Source organism: Hippoglossus stenolepis, chromosome 3 (genome assembly GCF_022539355.2).
Source record: "Hippoglossus stenolepis isolate QCI-W04-F060 chromosome 3, HSTE1.2, whole genome shotgun sequence".
In the NCBI taxonomy this organism is placed as follows: domain Eukaryota; kingdom Metazoa; phylum Chordata; class Actinopteri; order Pleuronectiformes; family Pleuronectidae; genus Hippoglossus; species Hippoglossus stenolepis.
The window spans coordinates 19,433,957-19,456,087 of NC_061485.1; the positions used below are offsets into that span (position 1 = coordinate 19,433,957).

The window sequence follows — 22,131 nt, forward strand, 5'->3', positions numbered from 1 at the left end:
GTATATCATATATGCTTCTCAAACTCTGCTCATCAAGAAAAAGTCATTATCATCCCATAAATAACCAGTGTCAAGCACTGCTGAGCACACACAGTCCCAGCTGAGTGTGGTTACTTGGCTAATGGCTCCTATCAAAGACACACACACACACACACACACACACACACACACACACACACACACACACACACACACACACACACACACACACACACACACTTCTTTTGAGGTGCTTTTGTGTCCTGAAAGAAACAGAGCGGAGGAGGAAGTTTGCCCCAGGTAGCGCAAATCACACACATGTACACACACACACGACACACGCACAAAATAAGACAGAGAGACATCGGCTCCCACTCTCTCTCTTGCTTAGAAGTGTAGCTGATCTGTAATAAATCCTTTGAAACACTTTGCCGAGACCTCCTGGCTCCTGGTATGTGTGTGTGTGTGTGTGTGTGTGTGTGTGTGTGTGTGTGTGTGTGTGTGCATTCGTGCGTGCATGTTGTTGTACTTACTGAGGAGAGGACTTTGTTGCATGGTGTCCAGGAGGCCTCACCACTGCAAAGCCATTCTGTGGGAGAAGAGCAAAACGTTCAACATCAACTTGCTTTCCCAAACCAAACACATATTTAAGCTGTTGTAGTTACATTCAACGTTATAGTCAATGGATTTAATATCCACCGGCGTTACTGTATGCGAGTTGATGTTGTTTAACCCACAACCTGTCACATAACACACTGAGAAAACACATGTCAGAGATGATGAAGTGCTTGGTGACAAAAACACACCTTCAGCTCTCCTTGTGCTACTTTGAGTGCCAGGTCTGTGACACATCCTGCAGCAATGCGAGAAGCTGCTGATGTGTGAAGCTCGTTCCAGATTGTATCAACATCTACCTGTCAGTAAAAACCAAGAAGACACACACAAGGTCAGCTGGAAACGACAGCCACTTTACTTTACAGACGTTTACCTAAGATGCAGTTAAAAAGTACCTGCATTCGAACAGTCACGCTCATCAAAACTGAACTTTCTTTACTGGTTGAACTCTGATGAACTGAGCTAAGCCTCAGTCAGCAAGTTTTCCCCATTTCATTTAGTGGAGCTGCTGGCCAATAAGCAGTTTACTATTGGCACTTCTGATAATTGACATTGATTTAACTGAATTTGCTGAACTGCCTTTAGTTTGCATTAATAAATTGCATGGATAATTATTCTTGTAGTGTGATGTATACAGTGTATTAGAAAATGTTATGTGTGACAGCGGACTTTAACTACTTTGGATGATTAACTGCAGAGAGACTTATTTTTTGCACCTATTCTCAGTGAAAACATTGTCTTGAGTTCCTGTGTTGCTTTATGCTTCGAAACGTGTATTTCTTGTGCTGTGTCGTGGTGGAACAATGAAATCAGAGGAATTTCTTTTATCACAGACTTTGCCATCTTGTTCCAATCACCCCTCTTCACCAGACCAGGCAAGAGCCGGAAATCCCAGAAGATCAGTCGTCTTATCAACTGACACCCAGCCCCCTTCTTCTTCTCCTACCTCCTCTCCTCTCGTCTCCTCTCAACTTTCTCATGGGCTTTATTTTCTGTGTTTTGTCTTATAAGTGGAGTAAATATCTTTCGTTGTTTTTATCCTCTTAATTGTTCCCTCTCGTGTTATCCACTGTTAAATTTAATTTATTCCGCTACCTTCATGTCTTTTTCTTCTTCTGTAACAGCGTTCTCTGTTTGCCAAACCCATTCCCTCCAAATAAAATCCAGTTTCAATGGCACACACTCCAAAAAAACTGCATCTCTCTGTGAACCCTCTTTTACCCTTTCTTTTCCCCTCTTTCTCCCACAACTCACTTTGTGCAGCCTTTAATTTCGAACTGGGTCGCTAAGTTATCGTAGCCAAAAACAATAGCATTGGCAATTTGTAGTATTATTAGCTTAATTGCGTAATGATGCATAATTAGCCATGTAATGTTTGCTGTTCAGTAATGCAATTGGATAAGTAGAAAGATTCCCACATGACCTGTGTTTTTAACGTACGTGTGTGTGTGTGTGTGTGTGTGTGTGTGCCACTCACTCCAACTCCTCCACATGGTAACATCACAAATATCCGTTGAGATAAAATTCCTGCAAGAGACAATGTATGTCATGAATATTAATCATTAATTATTAATTCATTTATTGATTTTTTCATGATTATTGTTGATTTTTAGATTTTACCAGCCAGTTTGCGGCTGTCCAGCTTGAGGCGGTTGAGAGGGTTGGTGCCGAACAGAAGTACATGTTTCTCTGAATGGACTGACTGCAGCTCTTCAAGAGTGGCCTTCCTACTGCGGATAGACTACACACACAAATTTTTTTGTTTGAAACCATTGTTGCGAGGACATCCTGGCCGGTCCGTAAAATTTCAAAGGGCTGTTTGAGTGTTAAGGCTTGCTTTTAAGGTTTAGGATAGAATTGGTGGATTTAGTTATAATGGTTAAGGTTAAAGTGAGGGTAAGAAAGACCACACAGACAGACTGTGCGCGCTTTACCTCACACTGGTTCCTGAGGCCTCTTTCATGCAGTCTGGACCAGATGCTTTGGACCCTTCCAGCATGCTCAGGGTGGCGGCTGTTGTCCCCACAGGTACACTGGTGCTTCTGCATCTGAGAGTCATAAACTAGACCTAGATACACACACAAACACAAACTCTTGACCTTCTTTTCCTTCCTCAGTATTTCATTAACTAATTGCATGTGACATGTAAATATAATGCAACAGCAGATAATGGCATTTATTGATTTTTTTCCCCACAGTTTCCTCACCTGTCGTGAAACGTAGCTGGACGTCTGCAGCAGGGCTGGATAGTGACAGAGAAGGTATGGTGTTGGCTGGAGGAGGCAGGGAGGTGGAGGCCGGAGAGGACCGGGTCCGAAACAGAGGCTGGTGAGACCATATTTGGGAAGGCAAACTCAGGGAGTCCAGATGGGAACCTGGTCTGAGGATCACCTGCCGCTGTGGTTCCCAGAGAACAGGAAACACAATTAACTGAAGCAGCACATGGCAAAGACTAACATGAATAAATTCCACACACACACTCCTAAATCCAGTTTGTATCTTCATTAAACTGCAACTACTCATTACTTAGTCAGTTTAATACTGCTCATCTAGAACAAGCAACTCATAAAGAAAATTCAGCTTTTGCCAAACATGCTGCCAAAAATTGCCACAACACAGTAACTCACATTCACATTATATAGATGAAGCAACAGCGCCCTCTGATGTCAAAAACAAGGAATTCATGTACTATGAATTTTAAAGTCTTTTTTCTCTGTAATTAGTTACATGATCAATGATTCATTCAAATTAAACTAAACTACAAAATATTAAAAACAGGTGATCATCTACAGGTGATCATCTACCCTAACAGATTAATTATTAGTAATAATGTGCAGGTTCTGATAATCCATGTATTATTATTCTTCAGAACCACTGAGGTGTACAAAACATAACCAGTGATGTTACTGAGGTCAAAGCTGAATTCATAAGAAATGTCATACTAATTCATTCATAACAAGTCATGACATATGTCTTCTTCCACTTCCTAAGAAAGCAAGAAGAAAAATAATACATTATTCTCGCTCTGCTGAGATGCAACACTGAGTTTAAATTAGTACCTGAGTGAGGGGATGTGTGGGTTCGATCAGGCTCTCCCGTGACGAGGTTGTGGACTCTGTGCCACAAACAGAGTCTGTGCTTGTGGTGCTCTGTCTCCTGCGGTAGCTGTCATCACACATTGATTCCTGTTCTGAGCACACAGAGCCTGGTCCCGAACCTGTTCCTGATCCAGTCTCCTCCAGGTCCATGTCCTCTGATGGGATCTGAGTCAGACGAGGCTTCTCCATAGACTGGCCCGTTGGCTAGCATAAAGTAAAAGTTTTACAGTCTTTGAAAATCTTAAAGTTATTAATATTCTCTTTTGTGTCTAGCTAAAAATAAGAAATCAGATTATTTCCATATTGAGTCAAATATTAAGTAAATAGAAATCAAAAATAAGGTTTTAAATAATATCAACGTACAATCCAGGTAAAAGACTCCACATTATAATTTTTCATATGACCTCTGTATTAGAAATAACCAGTCTTTTATTTGTGTCCAGGCCTTGTATCCTCCTCTCACCTTGCTCTGGTTCAGGTGTGCGTTCTGCTTGAACCTCTCCAGCCCACTCTTGTGGTACTGCTGAAGCAGCTGGTGCTGAGCATGTGAGAGCTGACTGGCATGCAGAGTAAAGGGTGAGTGGCTGTAGGGTGGCGGCTCTGAGCGGGTTCGCTCCACGGGCCTGTGCGACAGCAAGTTGACTTCGCCTTCTCTTCCTTCTCTTCTGGAGGGGGAAGGTGGGTGAGGGTGCTGCTGCAGAGGAATGGCACTCAAACCATGAACTGCAGAGAGAAGGAGAGAGGAACAGGTTTATGACTAGGAATCAAGATTCGGCAGGCAGGAGAGGAGACAGAGGAAAGAAGCACAATATAAATGGACAAAATAAACATGACAAAAATAGGGGCAGGAGGATGAAGGAGGAAAGTAAAATGAAAAAGAAAAGATAATTCTAAGTTTAAGGAGAAGTGAGAGGGAAAATACTTAACTAATTAACTAAATATTTTAGTTTTACTGGAGAACTAAGAGATGATAATATTGGTTGTATTTACAGCATATTTCTGTATTATCATTTAAACTGCATTACTGTCAAATGCTGAGTAGAGGGCACCCTTGTGCAGTTTATAATAATGAAGCAAAAGAAATGCAGTACAAGACAGAGGACTATAATGTTCCTACAGTCTTCTTTTTCATCACACACATTTACAAACTTCTAACCAACATGTTCATAGTTTAATATGATAATTTATGGTTAAGCTGCATCATGTTAAGATTATTCAAAAATGCACCTATACATGTTTTCACTGGCATGTGTTTTTTATCAGTGCATAATGAAGTGTTTAAGTTTTTGTTGTTCAACACATTTCCAGTTGCAAAACTCACAAGAGAGAAACTGGGAGTGCACCAGTCTAGTGTGTGGTTCCAGTATGAGAACAGGCTGCAGGTGTTGGGCCAAGGCGGCACCGTTTCCTTCCAGAGGCAAGTAGACTTGATGCAGAGCAGACAATGCCAAGGGCTTGGCTACTTGTAGTTTAGCCTGGGGAGAGAGAACAAGACAAGAGTAAAAAGAAGCGGAAAGATGACGGTAAGAAAACCTGGAGGGGATACACAGGGAATTAGATAAGCCCTCGTCATGCTGCAGCTTACACAACTAAGAAAAATGAAGAGTTAGTGCATAAGATGAGGGCTTAATGGGCTGTTTCAAACATTAGACACGAGACCTGTCAGTGACCACGTTCACAATGGGAGTAAAATATCACATGACTGATTCACACCAAGATCAAAAAGGAAGTGAAAGCCTAAAAACAGCACATTTATTTCTGTAAGTATCCAACAATGCAGGCACTATTTTACACATTGTCTCAGATACACATGCTTAGAGCATGCATTCATCAATTTGTATCTATGATATATATATGTGTCCGTTTCTTTACTTAAATTATGCCTAAGTTGTTATGTTACATGAAACTCCAACAATTCAACTACTGATTGTAAATGGAACCAATTAATGTATAATTGCTCACATGTGCAGGATGTCCAGCAGTGATGTTTGGCATGACAGCAGAGTTAGGAGGTAAAGTGAAATGAGCCAATCTTCCATCCTTCAGCAGCAACCTCTGTGCCTACAAGACACAGAAAAAGTCAGTATACAAATTATCTGTTAAGACAATCCCATACAAGTGGTTACGTCTATTTCGAACATAAAAACATCAAACATACAGTTACGTTATAAAGTTAAATTGACCTCTCTCCTGAGTATCATATACTGATAGAATGGAATTTTATGTATCAACTGTCACATTAAATCCATTAAAAAGATACAAGTTAAAACTGATAAAACCACACACCTAATACAATGAGGAAAAATATACTACGTAACTTGTAAATAAAAATAGTTTATATTAGAGTGAAAGTGATGGAGTAAAATGTATTTGTTCGATACATATGACCTTCTTCCTTATGACACTAGGAACCATTACCAAACTGTATTTAACACAAAATTAACAATCAGCTGATGGTTGTAAAGAGGTACATCACCCCAAAAAAATCCAAGCAACACCTGCATCATCATACAGTAAGTAGGGTAAATACCAGAAAGGTTGCCTTGGAAAGAGTTGATGAATGAATCCATAATTGGAACAGGAATACATGCAGGTGGAACAATTCTGGCTCCATGTATTGTGTTGATGTGTGTTTAAGCAGAACACCAAACCTTAGACTGTGCACTCATTATTTACTATTGTGGACTAGGAAGTCTCACCTCATGAGACAGCGGAAGGGCACCATTATCAGAATGGAGGCTGTCGTTGGGTGAGCTGCATCCTGATGCTGGGGTGCTGCCGCTGCTGGGGGACGAGTCTGGTTGACAAAATGGAGAGACACTGATATTCATAGCAGCCAACAACAGAGCAGATGTGTATATACATCACAAAATGATGAGCATAACAAGTTGTTAAAAAAAATGAATCAAACTGCGTCGGTACAGTATATGTTTAAATTACACTGCGTATATTGTGGTGTAAAATAATACGAAACTGGCATATCGGGAAGTGGCTAAAACAGCAGTGTCAATTAAACAGAAGAGATAAATGTAGATCCTCTACCCAGAGTTTCTGTCCTGTGCTTGACAGCAGGAGGGGCACTGATCTTTCTCTGCAGCGGGTTTGGCCTCGTATTGATGAGCTTCTTTAACTTCCACTTCAGAGTGGGCTCGGAGACTGCACAAACAAAAACATACATAAATAAATACATGAAGAAGAGCATGCACACACAGACACAAACAGAACTTGATAATAAACAACATAATCTTGTACAGTACATCTGCAGGAATGCACCTGCTCAGGAACGCACATACCATATTGATGCGCTCAATTGTCATAACAAAACCATGAAGAATCTGCAGCACAGCCAAATCAATCACATCAACCCTGGTCAACAGCATTAAGAAGTTTCATGTTTACTTTGGTCCGGCTCCAATAAGCTCAAACAGAGAGGCTGGCTCAGAGCAGATGAAAAGCAGCTATGTGTTGTCACTGAGCTAAAACAAAACACACACTGGAGGGTGTGTGAGTGTTTGCACGCTGTCACCTAAGGGGTTCCAGGGCAATGCAAATAAATAATGGATTTTTGAATGGTTAGTGTACTCGAAGACATTAAACCACTCCCACTCTCATTCACATGGCGAAGGAGGCTTGCTCTGGACTCTCACGGAGTTCATTTTACACATACTTAGTTTAAGTTATGTAACCGCTTTGGTCTTTGTGTCTCACTGTCGCTGTTGTTTTTCACGACGGTTCAATCTCTCTCTGGCTCTGCAGGCCTGCTGCTTTATGAGTTTGCTTTGTCTTACAATTATCAACACTGTGCATGTTCATTTCCCTTATTCTTTATGTCCAGAATTACAGTTTGCTGAGACTCTGAAAAGTACCACACTGAACAAAATATCCACTGAGATATGCAGTCAGATGACTTTGACTCTAACTCAAATTACACAGAGCATACCACAAGGAGAACAGACCTGAAATGGAAAATCACCAGTGACCTAGGCAGCTTTAGCCTCAGAGTGAGAACCCGCATCACAGACAGTAAAAGCTAGAGGCATCTCACCTGTTCTGCGCAGGGGGAGGTCCTTACGCTGGTCGCAGGGCGTCGGCTGAGGCTTTGGAGACAGCCTAGGTAACCACAACAAGATTGAATAAACTGCATCACTTACAAATTGGCATGAGGAGACTTCATTTCATTATTAAGTATTCCATTCATTAAAATCAGAAAAGGAAGAGGCCAATAGAAAATTCAAAATGGTAATTAAGAAAATACTTTCACATTTGATCAATCCCTGAAACCTAATTTAAATAAACATGTGGATTGTGGTTATTATGCCATGTACATTGGCTTATTACTGTACCAGTATAAAAAATGGCAACTGAATGGACCAATGCGCCACACACACATAAAGAGAAATGGCTGAGAAAGCGAGACTGCTGCTAAAAGAGGAACACCATCAACATTTAAATGTTGGCATATTTTTTCTTAGTCCTGGGAATTTTTACAATCAAGAAATTGATAAATTACTGAAGAAAATAAAAAGCAGATTCATCCATAACTGAGATAATAATTTGTTGCAGTTGGATACAAAATAGCTCAAAAACCGCTCAACCAACTAAAACAGTAAAATTACATTATTATCACATTCCTAATCCTTTAAGTAGCTTTTGATGGATGTATTGCAACAACTCAATGCAAGATTTATACTTGTAACAAAGTAACTTGTAATTAAAGTTAGTAAAGTAAAAGATGTGATGTTTTCTTCCACCATTGTCGGTATCATGCAGACTAACACGCTTTGGCAATACAAGATGTTACAGTCACATGCTATTATTTAATCATGTTCATATTTCTGTTAATAATAATTCTGTTAATTCTTAAACTTTTGCACAGTCACCTACAAAAATAATTAAATTAAATCCCACATCCAAACAAGCCGAATATGTTACTATGAAATATCGTGATATTGTGATACTCTGTGTTTGTCTCTGTTCTGCTTTAAAAAAAGGTTCTTTTGTGCGTCTCACTTGTATCCCAGTGTCGGGCTGGTGTGGTTGGGAGTAACCCTGTCATGGGTGGGTTGGCTCTTCATAATTATATGTTCCCGAAGTTTCTGCCTTACCAGGGGACTGGAAACAGCACCTGTCCGTCAACAAAATGAGTGGATCAGGAAAACAGACAATGATTTGGATCATATACAGCTATGCAATAGGCATGCCAACAGTAAGGATGATAATATATTACAGTATTTCTTCATATTATCCTACAAGGAATCGTATTGTGTCAATAAGCAGTCAGGAGACTGTAGAGGTCACTTTCCTCTGTGAGCTCTTTATCTCCTCTACATGGAAAAATAAAAATAGCATTATGAGTTTCCTGAAACAAGTGTTTGTTTGACTTTGATTTGATATTTGTACACATTTCCTAGAATAGATCACAGAACTGGTGGAAATCCCCTTCTTTTTCATTGAAACACAAATTGTGACCTAGATGAAAAGCACATCAAGAACCTTACTGTTTTCAGGGAACCTACGACAACACGTACAATACAGTACTGACACATGAGGTACTCACTCTGCTCATTCTTATTCTTTCGTGTCAGATGCTGTAGCTCCTCTCTTTTCTCCTCCTCCATCTCTCTTTGCCTCTGTTCAATGTTATACTGCAAAGACATTTTTTTACGGGACATTTAAACTGACCAGTCACGTCTGCTTTAACTGTGCGTGTGAGATATTTATTTATAGCTGAATATTTCCACAGGATTTGCATACTGACTAAGCCTTCACAAAGGAAAGATTTATTAGCACCTGGAGTGTGTCATCAATCATCAGATTTTTAGTAAATATCAATGATAATCAAACAACTGATGATACAGTAACATTAAGGAGATGCAGCGTTAATCTCCTGAAACAAGAATGTTTCCACACCTGCAAATGCTGCTGGGAAAACTGGGAGCAATGCTGAGCGGTGAGGGGTCCCAGGAAGAAGGGAGGGCGGGGGGTCAGCATGGCCGAATCTGGGCCTGGATGTAACAACCTCTGGGTCACCCTCAGGTCCATGGGCTGCTCCCCACAAATGGATAATGAAAGTTGACTGCTGATGATCACATCCACTACAGAGAGACAGAGAGAGAAAGATATTAACACATTATTCTGTGACGGGTTGGTGACACTAAAAGTTATTGGGTTAGGATTAGATATGGGGTCAAACATCAGTTTGTCCCCCAGGAGTATCTGTGTCCTCGTGGTGTACTTTTGCACTGTGAAAAATAAGAACTTGAAGTTGCTTGGCTTCCTATGATTTTTAAATGTAGTGAACAAAGAATATTTTTAAGCTTTGTAAACTTAGAAAAGTGTGCAGAGACTTGAGACCCCCTGCAGCGGTCGCAGGTTTGGTTCTGACCCGGCCCTTTGCTGGGCGCCTTCGCCAATTATCTCACCCCACATGTTGATGATTTCCTTCAAAAACGCAATGTTAAAAAATTCATGTGGTCTTACACAGATGATATTTAGGGTCCTATAAGCTTTTCGTATTGTATTCAGTATCAAAGGTAATGCAAGTATCTTAAATGCAAATATCTTGTTTGGTCTAAAACACAAATAGTTGGAAGAAAGTTTTCACAGCTATTCACAAAAGAATTCCATGAACAATTGATGTATATTTTACTGTTTGTGCTTGACATAAACACGCTCAAGCGTGCACTCAGGTTTTTGGGAATAAGTGTATGTCCAGATGTGTACTTGTACTTGAACTCTGCACATTCACCAGTCATATTTCATTTTATTCAAGTCTTCCTGCCTAAAGTGAACTGGCCATTGTCCAACACTGCATTCAAAAGAGCAAAGGAGGTGTGTTTGTGTGTGTTGGGGCTGCAGGGCCACAAAAGAAAGAAAAAGAATGAAGGAAACAGGGTGGTGAGCCGGATTTGAACAGTGTGTGGTCAAAGCATTTGGGTCAGGTACATTAATCTGTCATCTCCTTTCCAGGTTTTACTAAAATGAAAGAAATAAAAAAGTTAAATTTAGATCAAGTGAGACAATTGAAGCAAGCTTCAGTGTCCTAACTTAAGACAGATGTCTTTTTATGGGAGCATGGGAGTGAGAAAAGGTTCCACTTAGGCAATCCAAAGGCCACTGCAAATACAGTATGTTAGAGCTACCATACTTTTCACCATGACTGATTTTACAACGGCATGAAAGCCACAATATGGACCTAACTCGATGACCTATAAATCATGCAACAGAGAGGAAGGCTATAGCAATAACTGGTACTGAGAAAACCTCTACTTTTGTGATACATCATATCAACAAGACAAAAACATATGGAAGTTCACAGATGACTCGATACCCGAAACCAATAAAAGGGGTGAGGAATGTTTCGGCACTGATACAAAAGAGCGGGCCGATGGAAGGAGACACCTTGCTGCCTCTGGGGTAGATGGACAGTGGGAGGGATGGAAAGATGTGGAAATTTACTGAACTCTCACGCCCGAATGGCTGCAACCCAGAATATTGCCCAACCTTATTAATATAATTCCTCTAAGTGGACATTTCTTTACTGGCTTACAGTGTTGTGGACAGCACTGTATGGGAGTAACAGCTTGAATAGCTGCCAAAACAAGTGAGTAATTGTGATTAAAGTATGCATGATACTGTGAAGCGAGAGATGCTTAAAATCCAAATGCAAAAAAAGACACAGGCCAGTCAAGCAGATGGTGTTGGTACAGTTAAACACACAGTGTCTGCTAGAACAGCAACTCCTGTAAAAATGCAACTTTCAGTGCCACAAAACAGACCAACACAAACAGGTTGCAGCCGAGTGCCTCTAAACTTCCCTCCCATCTGAGCCAGACAGTCAAACAGACCCAGGCAGCGTTATTCAGCCACTCATTCCCGACAGCAGCACTGACTCAGACAGAAGTAACGTCTGCGAAAGCGTTACAGGTTGACAGAATTCCTCAGATGAAGAAAACACTCCCACGCTCTTATTACTGCAGGTCAAGTGTGACGTGCACACAGTAGAACTGGAGCAGAGTTAACAAGAGCAGAATCATTTACAGTAACAAGCTAATATTGTACAGTTTAAGCCAAGTGGTTTCAGTTCTGTTGCACTCACTGATCGAGAGTTCATAGTAGCAACACTATCTGCTCTGTGGGAACAGCCTTGTGTTTTTATGTTTTTATGTGTGAGACAGAGAAAAACTGAGATATTTTGTGCAAGAACTGAAAGTTTGATGCATCATTATTTGGACAGCTTGGGGAAACACGTGGATGAGCACTGTCTTGTTTAAATTATGCATTTGTTTTACACCCTTCTTGCCCCGCAGAGTTCAAGGGATCCGACCCTGCCAGCTGACTGGAGGAAGCCAAGACTCATCAGGCAACACTTAATGTCAGGGAGACTTTCAGCTGCTTTAAGCCTCTCTCACTGTGTGTCACTGTTGAAGTTGACAGGGCCTGTTTCTTTCAGCTTCTTACTTTACAAAAAAAGTGAAAAACAGGAAGTGCCACATTCAGCAGAATGGTACGCATTACCAGAAGAATGTTTGTGTGTTTTAAAAGGAAATCAGACAGTCGATGGGGGAGGGAGGTGGTGACTCGAATAGTCTGCGTTACACTCTCTCAAACACATACAGAGAGAAATGATTACCAAACAAGTCCGCTCTCCTGACAGAAAGGAAATGATCAGGAAGTCAGGCGTACTGAAACACCTGCAGTATATTTTTACAGTGAAAATCAGGCCACAGCAACCATTGGGTCGCTATATGTCCTCCCAGAGACGCACTCTACACTGACACGGACATTTTCTTTCTACAAGTTTAGAGAAAGACACTTTTTCAAATGACAGTGAGTCATTTAACACTGTATGACTGGCCACAAAACCAACTCAGTCACCCTCGGTCACAAACCCTAAAGCATTTCAAATAGGTGTTGATTACTTCGTACCATATTTCAAAGAGCTCACAACAAGAGAAACATTCACAGTACACACATCAACACTATATTACAAACAAGTAATTCTATTTATAAGATAACATCGGAACATTTAAAAAAAATGCATAGATAAGATCTGTGTGCATGCTTCTCTGTCTCTCGTTTTCACATTGTGGTGCTAAAAATAGACAGGAGACGAACTTCTGGTTTCTGTAATAGCATATTTGTTTCACAACCATCCTCCCCTTTCTGTGGGCCTTCTGCAGTAACACACTGAAGCACCGACACACACAGACACACACAGAAACAGTTACTTCCCGTTTCTAAAGTTAGCCTGCACCATAACATCCTCTTGGTTCATTTAGGCAAGCAGAAGCTTCTATTTTGGTTCAATGGCGGTTCATTTCTTCAGCTTGAGAGTGTTACAGACGTCCTTCAGCAGTATTTATATCCACAGTGTGGTACTTAAACGTGCTTTGTTTATTGTTGGACTACACAGTTGTACTGAGTGGACTTACATCTGAAAATCACACATCAGGTTATATGACAGTTACTATTAACGAAGGCAGTAGGCTGGAGGTTTAAGTCTGGTTTGATGAGCAACAAAGCACAGAGAGCTGACAAAGTGTCATCTGAAATATAGACAAATATTTGTAATACTGTTTCCAGTAAAATATCAAGCATGTAAACTTGTGCTGACTGTAAATTCATTATGTTTACACGTTCCCATACACAAAAACTATTTTCCACCATACTGGCCACCTCCAATACCACCGCCCGCCACCCATCCCTCTGTGATTCTCTCCATCCCTACGTTTTTAGGAATCCACAGCTGTTGGGGACATTCTGTCCCTCTGCTTCCGAGCAGCTGGAGTATCAATCTCTGCGTGAGATGTGTACATCCATGTGTGTGTGTGCTCTTGTATGTGTCAATCCTAAACACGCCAAGATATTAATAGCTGGCAGTTGTTTCGTTTGAGTGTACATAACAGGTCTTTGTGTTTGCATAAGTAGGATCTGCTTGTGCAACAGTTGAGGGGTGAGTGTGCACATGTATCAGTGCATCAGTGCTCGCGTGTGTCGGTGCTAGTGTATTAATAGTGTCCATTTGTTTTTTTACAAGGATCACTGTGGCTCTTTGTGCTAGTTTAAGTGCATGTATCCAAGGCAGGTTATTTTTAGTGTCACCTGTCAGTAAACACTTGTGTTATTGTGTGCAGTCAAGTGCACATATGTGCAAGGACAGTTTGTACGTTGCAGTTTCATGACATAGTAATAGCATCATGTCACATGTTTTTGGGAGTGTGTGGAGTGTGTGGCATGTGTGTGTGTGTGTGTGTGTGCTTGTGAATGTATTAATAGTGTTACCAATTGCCAAAACATGATTCTGTATGGGTATGGCGTGTCTGTGGGGCTGTCAATAACTTCAGCTTTGTGTATTAAGATATTAGATGGTATTGATTTACTGGAGTACTGGCATTTACACCAATCAACCACAACATTAAAACCAGTTGCTTGTGTTAATGTTAATGTTGTGTAGATAATGTGCTGTATTTTTAAATATTTTCTGACTCTCATTTTTCCTGATTCATGTTTATCATTTTTGTAAAGTCTGCTTTATAAAATGTACTGTTGTATTTAATAGCATCCGTGTTAATAAAACTTAACTGACAACCATAACAACACACATATTGTATATATTTCATATTTGTGTGTATATATTATATGTTTTTTATATTTAATATTTTATTTAATATTATTTTATTTTTAAAATCTTTATATGCTTATATTTCTACTCTTGTATGGAGCTATTCTAACAAACATAATTTCCCCCTGGGATCAATAAAGTATTTCTGATTCTGATTCTGATAAAGAACCACATCCTGCCTACCTACTGATCTGTTGCTGATTCCTCAGAGTTTCAACTTACAGTTAATTCAGTGTTAGCCATTATTTACCCAGAGTCAAATTTGTTCTGCCACAGTTTCATAATGAACCCAAACATAGCATCAAAGATTTCTAAGGTTGTGCTTTGCACCGCAGCTTAAATCGTAGCGCAGCTCCCTCTTTGTCAGGCTGTGAATCTACTTCTCTCTCTCACACACACACAAACACATTGACAATGGAAATATCCATCACAGTCTGACAGGCCAGTAGGAGCATTGGTTGCCCAGTTGAAAACTAAAAATCCCATAAAGCTTTTCCCAATCACAACATTCGACCTGAGCTGAGCTGCAGAATTCATAATTCACTGTGGGAATCAAAGCATTTTCAAAATATGTTAGTCAGCAGATTGTTTTCTCTATTAGTTGATTTATTGTTTTGTAACCTTTTTCCCATTAGATGTCAGAAAATAGCGAAACATGTTGACCAGTTTCCCTGAGAGAATCCTTTTGTTCATCAAGACAACAGTTCAAAAGTTAATGCTATTCGGTTTACAATGATACAACTATAGAGCGCAGCTGGAGCCATGAGTACGGCTCGTATTTTCACTTGAAAAAATTATCGATACAACAATTTTATTATCAAGATAATTGCCAGACAGTTTTCAGTTGATCAACTAAATGATTATTCAGCCAATTGTTTCTGATCTAAAAGCAAATTCGGCTAATCTATAATTGTTGGATAATTGGCATTTGTTTGTCAGTTAAACTGAGTAAAGCATGCTGCACAGCTCAACTCATTTTCCCTCGAGGCTTATTATGACACAACATATGATTAATACATTCCTCTAGTTGACTGTCAGCAGGATAATGGCACAAGCTATGTTGTGTCGTCTTTTCTCTTTTTCTCTCACACTCATAAGTGCTATTTTGTACTGTCCCTGCCACTCTCTTCAACTCAAAGGTCAGGGGTCACATAGTTATAAGACTTCTCTTGATCTGGTGTCCCAGAGGCAGCAGAGGAAAAAGGTGAGGGGTCGCCAGCTCACTGTAGAGTTGTGTGTATATGAGTGTCACAAACTAGCATGCTCTTCTCCCGTGTGATTCTCCAGCTTGATTTCTCACAGCCAGTACAGACCGACTATTGTTGAAGTTGTTTCATTATTTCTCCTTTGGGTTCGGAAAGGTCATCTTTATTGGGAGGGGAAAACATAGCAAAATTTGGCTCAGGGTGCTGTCATACGCTTGGCATGAGACAGAAACGTTGAGTTGCCTGAGAACATACACATTAAGTGTAGGGATGACCCAAATGCCTAAGGGCTTCAAAGCTTATAGTGTTACTATGGCAATCAATGCGCAAATCACTATTGGAAAAAAAACATCATCATGCATTGCAACAAAATTCCAGAATAGCCCATGAAATAAAAGTTTTTATCATACATTTCATTTTTCGTGAGAGAGAGAACCCAACTCTCACGGATTTACTAGGCATCAAAAATGTTTTCCATTACAAAAAAATGCATTATTCTATAACTCTCCTCTGTAATTCCAGGCTTGCCAAATAAAATCAGCAGCAACAAAAGTTCCCTTCCTGAAGAACAACTCAAGTTTTTCATAATCTTTGAACCACAAGAAATTAAAGAGAGAGGGGATATTTTACTGAAATGTACAATTAATGGATGTCATTGTTAATTTCAACAAACTCACAACAAAGTGTTTCCTCTGGCTTAAACCTGCCAGTCTCTCGAGGGCTAAAGAGAGTCCAATATGAATGACTGTAAGTTGCAGCTGAGAAGTAACAGGTAACACTACATTATGTAACAGAGTACTAGTGTACTAATACACACCCTCCTTCACACATACCTCACACAAATGTTCATCATCGGCCAAAACCACAATTATGCAAATAAATACATGATTTACTTGATGGGATGGGAACACTAGCTGACTTCTAAAGAAGAAAAAAAAACAGCTGCTGATGATGTGAGCACAAACTGATTGAGGTACACCTCATCGCAATCCACAGACATTCACCTCTCTGATCCTGACAATTACCAGACGTTACCTGAGGAAATGTGGCCTTTTCCCCCTCCTGGCATTTGACTGAGAGAACAGGTTCTCATGCCCACTTCCTACTATAACTCCCCCATGTGTCTGCAGTACTCTGTGTATCACAGTCTGTTATTACACACTAGGTTAGAAGGCTATGTACACAGAAGGGCCTCTTTGTTTCAGATACACCCTGCAGTCAGTGAGAATAAGGTTACCATCTTCTGGCACTAGTCTGCTTTTACTGCTGGTTTTGATAAAGTTACTGTCTTTGTTAGAACTTTGTTGATTTCCCTAATATTTTCCATCTTTTCTGCCGTCTCTCTCACAAAAAAAAACACACTTGCATGACACACAAGCAGAGTGTATCAGCAGTCAGCTGAGCTGATCTTAAATCAGGAACAGGAAATGTGATCTGGAGCTCTGGCCGGTCCAGAACACTGTCCCTATTGTCAGTGCAGTGCTGTGGCTCACACTGGCAAAACACTGGGCACTTTTAAAGGTTATCTGCCTTGGGAAAAGGTTGATATCAACTTTCACAAGTACCATTCCACCCAAAATGGATACTTGATAATGGCCTAATCACTATGACGTTGGCTCTGTTGTGCTCTCTTCTATAAATGTAAAGGCCCATTAAAGGGGCCACTAAAAAAGCAAATGCTACAGATTGTCCATGATGTTTTCTCAAATAGGGTTGAAATATTGGTAAAAATACTGGTCAAATACAGAAACTAATTGAGAAACTATTTTGACTATTTATTCATTGTTAAGCGCTTCAGTGTTTTTTAAGCAACAATACTGATCATTTCCTTTGCTTTTATTTATTGCTTGCTTTATGTGATAATATTTGACAATTTTGGGATTCTGGCATCTGTTGTTGGTGAATCAAGAAATGTGAAGATATCTGAAGATTTTAACAGGCATTTTTCACTATTTAAGACATTTTAAATGTACATTCAATACTTTTTTAAAGCCTACACTTCAAGACGTCTCACAAAAAACCACAAAAACAACTGTGACACCTCTCCACCTGCTTCTCTGCAGGATGTACAACACTAAATAGAGAGCATATTGAGAAAAGTCAAAAAGATCATCTTTTACATTTTAAATAAATGTGGATTTATATTAGATGCCAAACAATTAAAGTATGTAAAGTAAAGTCCTGCTTCATTCACTCAAGAGCAACTCAGAACAACACAGACTGCAAGCAACCACATCACAACTCCGGCAAAAAAAAACAAAACTTTACATCTAATAAGGCCAGAGTGTTACTCCCAGCTGATGTCGGCTGTAACACAAAACAGCTGACTGTAGCTGACATGAAATATGTGTTGTGCACAAGAATGTAGAAAAACTTCACAGATAGACACAAACCAGAACCTCAACATCTCCGGTTAAAGTGAGAAACATTAGCTTTTTCTCTAAGATGATGGTGGTCAACTTTCACTTTGAATCTCCAGACATATATGAGGCCTGTTCAGAGTTGATAAGTGTGACAAAGCCAAGCCCACGGCCCGTCACAACTCACAGAGCAAATGGGCCTTTGTAATCAACAGTTTGTGTAAGACGACACCACTGATCGTGCAGCATGAGGGGTTGGATATTATGAGCTACGTTTCCATTCAGGGATGGACTTTTGTAAACACACGCACACACATACATACATGCCTGGATGCAGCCTGCACAGACAGTCATGCATGCATACAGGTCGACATTCAAAGTTATCTGAGATGACAAGAGGAAAAGGTGCAGGAGCGACGGAGAGAGAGAGAGAGAGAGAGAGAGAGAGAGAGAGAGAGAGAGAGAGAGAGAGAGAGAGAGAGAGAGAGAGAGATCTAAAAAGGCAACAGAAAGGGGGCAGAGAAGTGTCAGTAGGTGTTGATTCCTCTGGCATGGCCCACATGAAACAACTGTAACAGTACCCTCACAACAGAACCAAGGCTATGACCTAATCCAGATCAGAGAGGGAACCTGGACACATGAGAACATTATTCCACGCATGGCTGCAGCGTGAGTTTGTGTACATATGTGTGCATGTTTTCATTTTCTAGGGACTGGGTGGGATCGAACAATTTTTACAACTTCTGTCATAATACAGCTGCCCACCCCATGGCCCATCAAACAAGCAAGCATTTGTTGCCTGGTAGTGAATGAGTCAAACTTTTCAATGACGTTATGGGCAGAAACACATCCAGTAGGAAATTCTACACTCGCGCTCACAATGGAGCCTTAATGCTATAATTACACAATTATTTGCTCCATTAATCACCTTCAAATAGACCTGTTAGCTGTCGGATTAGGATAATTACCAGTGCACCTACAGTCACACAGTCAATTACTTCAGAAGAGGAAATGATGTATGCGCTAATTCATGTGGCTGCACCTCATGTACATTCACTCTGATTTTGAAAATGATTATGCCAAAATTGTTTGTCAGTGCTGCTATTTTCTGTCAATAGGAGGAGAACACATCAGACTGCAGCTGAATGAGTGGTCAGCCAGGTGGTCGCATACACCTGCTGAGCTTTGACACAAGCCAGAGGATCTAAATCATTACCAGACTTTGTGCAGGAGTGTTTATTCTATGCAGAGGAGCAAATATGATCTGAGAGGTATTTGTACGTTTACAGTACAAGAAGCCAAAACCGGGATTAAAAGGAGATGTGTCTCTATTGTTCAGGTGAAATTGAGGAACACAAAGGCCAATATGAACTTAAGGATGTGTCATTCTTGGTTTAAAAAGACTTATTTACGAAATTCCAAAAATGTTGGAGGGTTACAAGTGTGAATAATTTGTTTCTCTTTTTCTGGATGTTAGCTTTATTTGAATGATTTTAAGGAGGTTAGCTTAATTTCAACCATACAGTCTATGATTTCAACACTTTTAATGGCGGTTAGCTTAATTTCAACACTTTTAATGGAGTTTAGCTTAATTTGAATGGTTTTATTTGAGGTTAGCTTAATTTGAAGGATTTGTGTTGTTTACTGAGTGGCTTAAATTGATAAGAATATGGACAGGCGTAAAAGTCCTTAGCATTTTCAGTACATTTATAATGTAAAGACTGTTAAGACTTTGTTTCCACTGTCTTCATTGTTTATATTTTCGGTACAATGTGTGATGACTGAATAAAAAACAAATAAAGGCAACTTCCTCACCACAATAAGACGTAGTGCACACACATGTACCAGGACAGGTTTTGTAAATAAAGTTTTTGACAGTCGCTAAAGTGTTAGCTAGCTACTTCCCTTCTCGGCGCCGGTTAGCAGATAAACATCGCCTACCTGGAGGAGGTGAAGTTCAAAAGCGACGCATTTCCAGGTTGAAGCGGCGGCAGCAGCAGGACTGACAGTGAGTTAACAAGCAGAGACAGAGGGTCAGAGTGAAGAGAGGGCGGATAGAAGTCTCCGGTCTGTCCTCCGCATCATGGAGGTCTCAACTTTTCTCCTCGGTGTGGTTCCTGTCGTCAGCACGCGCCGCTGTCACACAGAGCTCTATGTAAACATGGAGGCTCGCGCGCTGAAACACTATGCGAGTTAATTATGGAAGAAAAAGCCTCTCCTCCTCCTCTCTGTGGGTGTGTGTGAACGTGTGTGTGTGAGTGTGTGAACGTGTATGTGTGTGAAACTACAGACAAAACCGGCCGCGAGTCTCACTCTCATCCGCGTGTTGTGTGTGCTGCTGGTGTTAGGGCTCCATCTGCTGAACCCTGCTGGGTAAAGTGTGTGTGTGTGTGTGTGGAGTGTGTGATGTTATTCGTGTTATGGGGACCTAACCTGTCATTCTGTTATTTACTTGTCATACCTATGGGGTCTTGTTTTTTGTCCCCATAACATAAATCATTACATGTAAGATAGTGTAAGTCAATTGAATTTACTCTGAAGAAGACATCCTCACTATCTGACCCACTTGTGCTATTTGAGAGTTAAGACTTGGTTTTAGGGTTAGGGTTGGGCATTAAGTTTCGATAGGGTTGGGTTAGGGTTGGGTTTTGGTGTTCGTGGTTGTTAGTGTAAGGGTTAGCGTTAAGGTTAGGTTAAGGGGCTAGGGAATGCAGTATGCCCATGTCCTGTCCTCACTAAGCTAGATGTACAAACCTGTGTGTTTGTGTGTGTGTGTACTTTTAAATATTTGTGAGGACTATTTAAGAGTATAGACCTCACAGATTGAGGACATTTGTCCAGTCAAAGGGCTGTTTTAGTGTTAAGATTTGTTTTTAAGGTATTGGAATTATATTTCGGTGGTTTGGTTAGGGGATGCTTAAAGTTAGGGTAAGGGCCTAGAGAATGAGTTATGCCAATGAGTGTCCTCACATAGGCAGAAATACAAGAGGGTTAGGGTGTGTGTGTGTGTGTGTGTGTGTGTGTGTGTGTGTGTGTGTGTGTGTGTGTGTGTGTGTGTGTGTGTGTGTGTGTGTGTGTGTGTGTGTGTGTGTGTGTGTGGACCTCATGGGGATGAGGCAAAACATAATTTCTGAGCGCCCGGTTGAGGTGGTAAGATGTGATTTGGTTAAGGTTAGGGTTAGGTAGGAGTTGATCATGGTTGTGATTAGGGATAATGTGTTAGTTTGGTTGTCCACAAGGAATAGAAGTCAAAGCATTCAACATTCAGTTTGATGTCTTGAACCTCCAGTGCTTTAGCCAAGCCTGATACTGGATGAACAGTGTGTTTTTTTTCCCCATTAATTTCTGGATCTGATCAACTTGTAAAGCAAAAGACAAATTTTCATCTCTGTTTGGGATGCAGACACATACACACAAATGCAAATTTGCCAAATCAGATATACACCAACAGAAAGTTTATCTGCACTGTGCTGTCTGTTCGAGCACAATCTCACCCAGACTGAACTCTCTCTGTTTTTAACAGATGTCTCATCCTGCTTGAGGACAAATCCAACCTTTGCCAATAATAAAGTCCACATCATGAGGATGAATCAGTAAACAGCTACAAACGTTTTTTTGAGCTGAGCCAGACTTTTATTTCATGTGACTGTGACCAGTCCTCCTCCTATGAATCAATAGATTTGCTGCTGCTGCTGTTCAGTTAAATTATGTACCTAAAACTTATTATGAGAAAAATCTGCTATCAACAATAACTCAATGTCATCTCAACAACACCGTGTCTTATCCCCGGTGATCTTGGCAGAGCCGAACAGTCCATCCCCCAGTCACGGGGCTGACTGTGGCCTGAATCATTTGAGATATGTACAAGCAAATTGAATTTCACAACAGGCCTTCCATTTTGAACAGCACACGCTTGAACCAGACCTTACACTATTTACAGATGCAGAGACAGGGAGGGCCCGGTAATGGTTGCTCCCTGAGTTACATTTTCCCTGAAAGTAGCTGACATGCACACAGTTTCTATTTCAAACATCATGTATACGGATCTGGTGTGGCCTCAGCACGTAATTATCACGTCATATAATTATGTCAGGGACTCATTTGTCATAGAACTTTGAACAGTATGTTGTACAAAAACACTAGAGTTCATTGTAAGTGTTTACTAACAGGGCCGATGACGTTGGTGCCAATTTTTCTGTTAACACATCATCAGATATCAACAGAGCTCTCCCTTCATATCTTTCCCCCTC

At 40.4% G+C, this 22,131-nt stretch overlaps 1 protein-coding gene across 3 annotated transcripts in view; it reads right to left on the bottom strand.

Annotated features, from left to right (window-relative positions):
- The window catches only part of LOC118104456 (histone deacetylase 7), a 40,125-nt gene that overhangs the window by 12,881 nt on the left and 5,113 nt on the right, over positions 1-22,131 (bottom strand). For 2 of the 3 annotated variants that reach the window (XR_007032574.1, XM_035151337.2), the window contains exons 2-17: positions 9,603-9,787; positions 9,250-9,337; positions 8,703-8,817; positions 7,738-7,802; positions 6,735-6,848; positions 6,392-6,489; positions 5,655-5,753; positions 5,014-5,167; positions 4,156-4,415; positions 3,654-3,896; positions 2,802-2,991; positions 2,529-2,662; positions 2,215-2,335; positions 2,072-2,121; positions 786-893; positions 513-568 (exon numbers count right to left, since the gene is read on the bottom strand). Coding sequence is in view for 2 of the 3 variants with exons in the window: in XM_035151337.2 (XP_035007228.1) it covers positions 513-568; positions 786-893; positions 2,072-2,121; positions 2,215-2,335; positions 2,529-2,662; positions 2,802-2,991; positions 3,654-3,896; positions 4,156-4,415; positions 5,014-5,167; positions 5,655-5,753; positions 6,392-6,489; positions 6,735-6,848; positions 7,738-7,802; positions 8,703-8,817; positions 9,250-9,337; positions 9,603-9,787 (2,080 nt within the window). In the remaining variant the exon portion in view is untranslated. Of the gene's footprint in view, positions 1-512; positions 569-785; positions 894-2,071; positions 2,122-2,214; positions 2,336-2,528; positions 2,663-2,801; positions 2,992-3,653; positions 3,897-4,155; positions 4,416-5,013; positions 5,168-5,654; positions 5,754-6,391; positions 6,490-6,734; positions 6,849-7,737; positions 7,803-8,702; positions 8,818-9,249; positions 9,338-9,602; positions 9,788-19,822; positions 20,222-22,131 lie in introns of those variants that run through there. The other variant, XM_047339288.1, reaches the window with a different exon arrangement.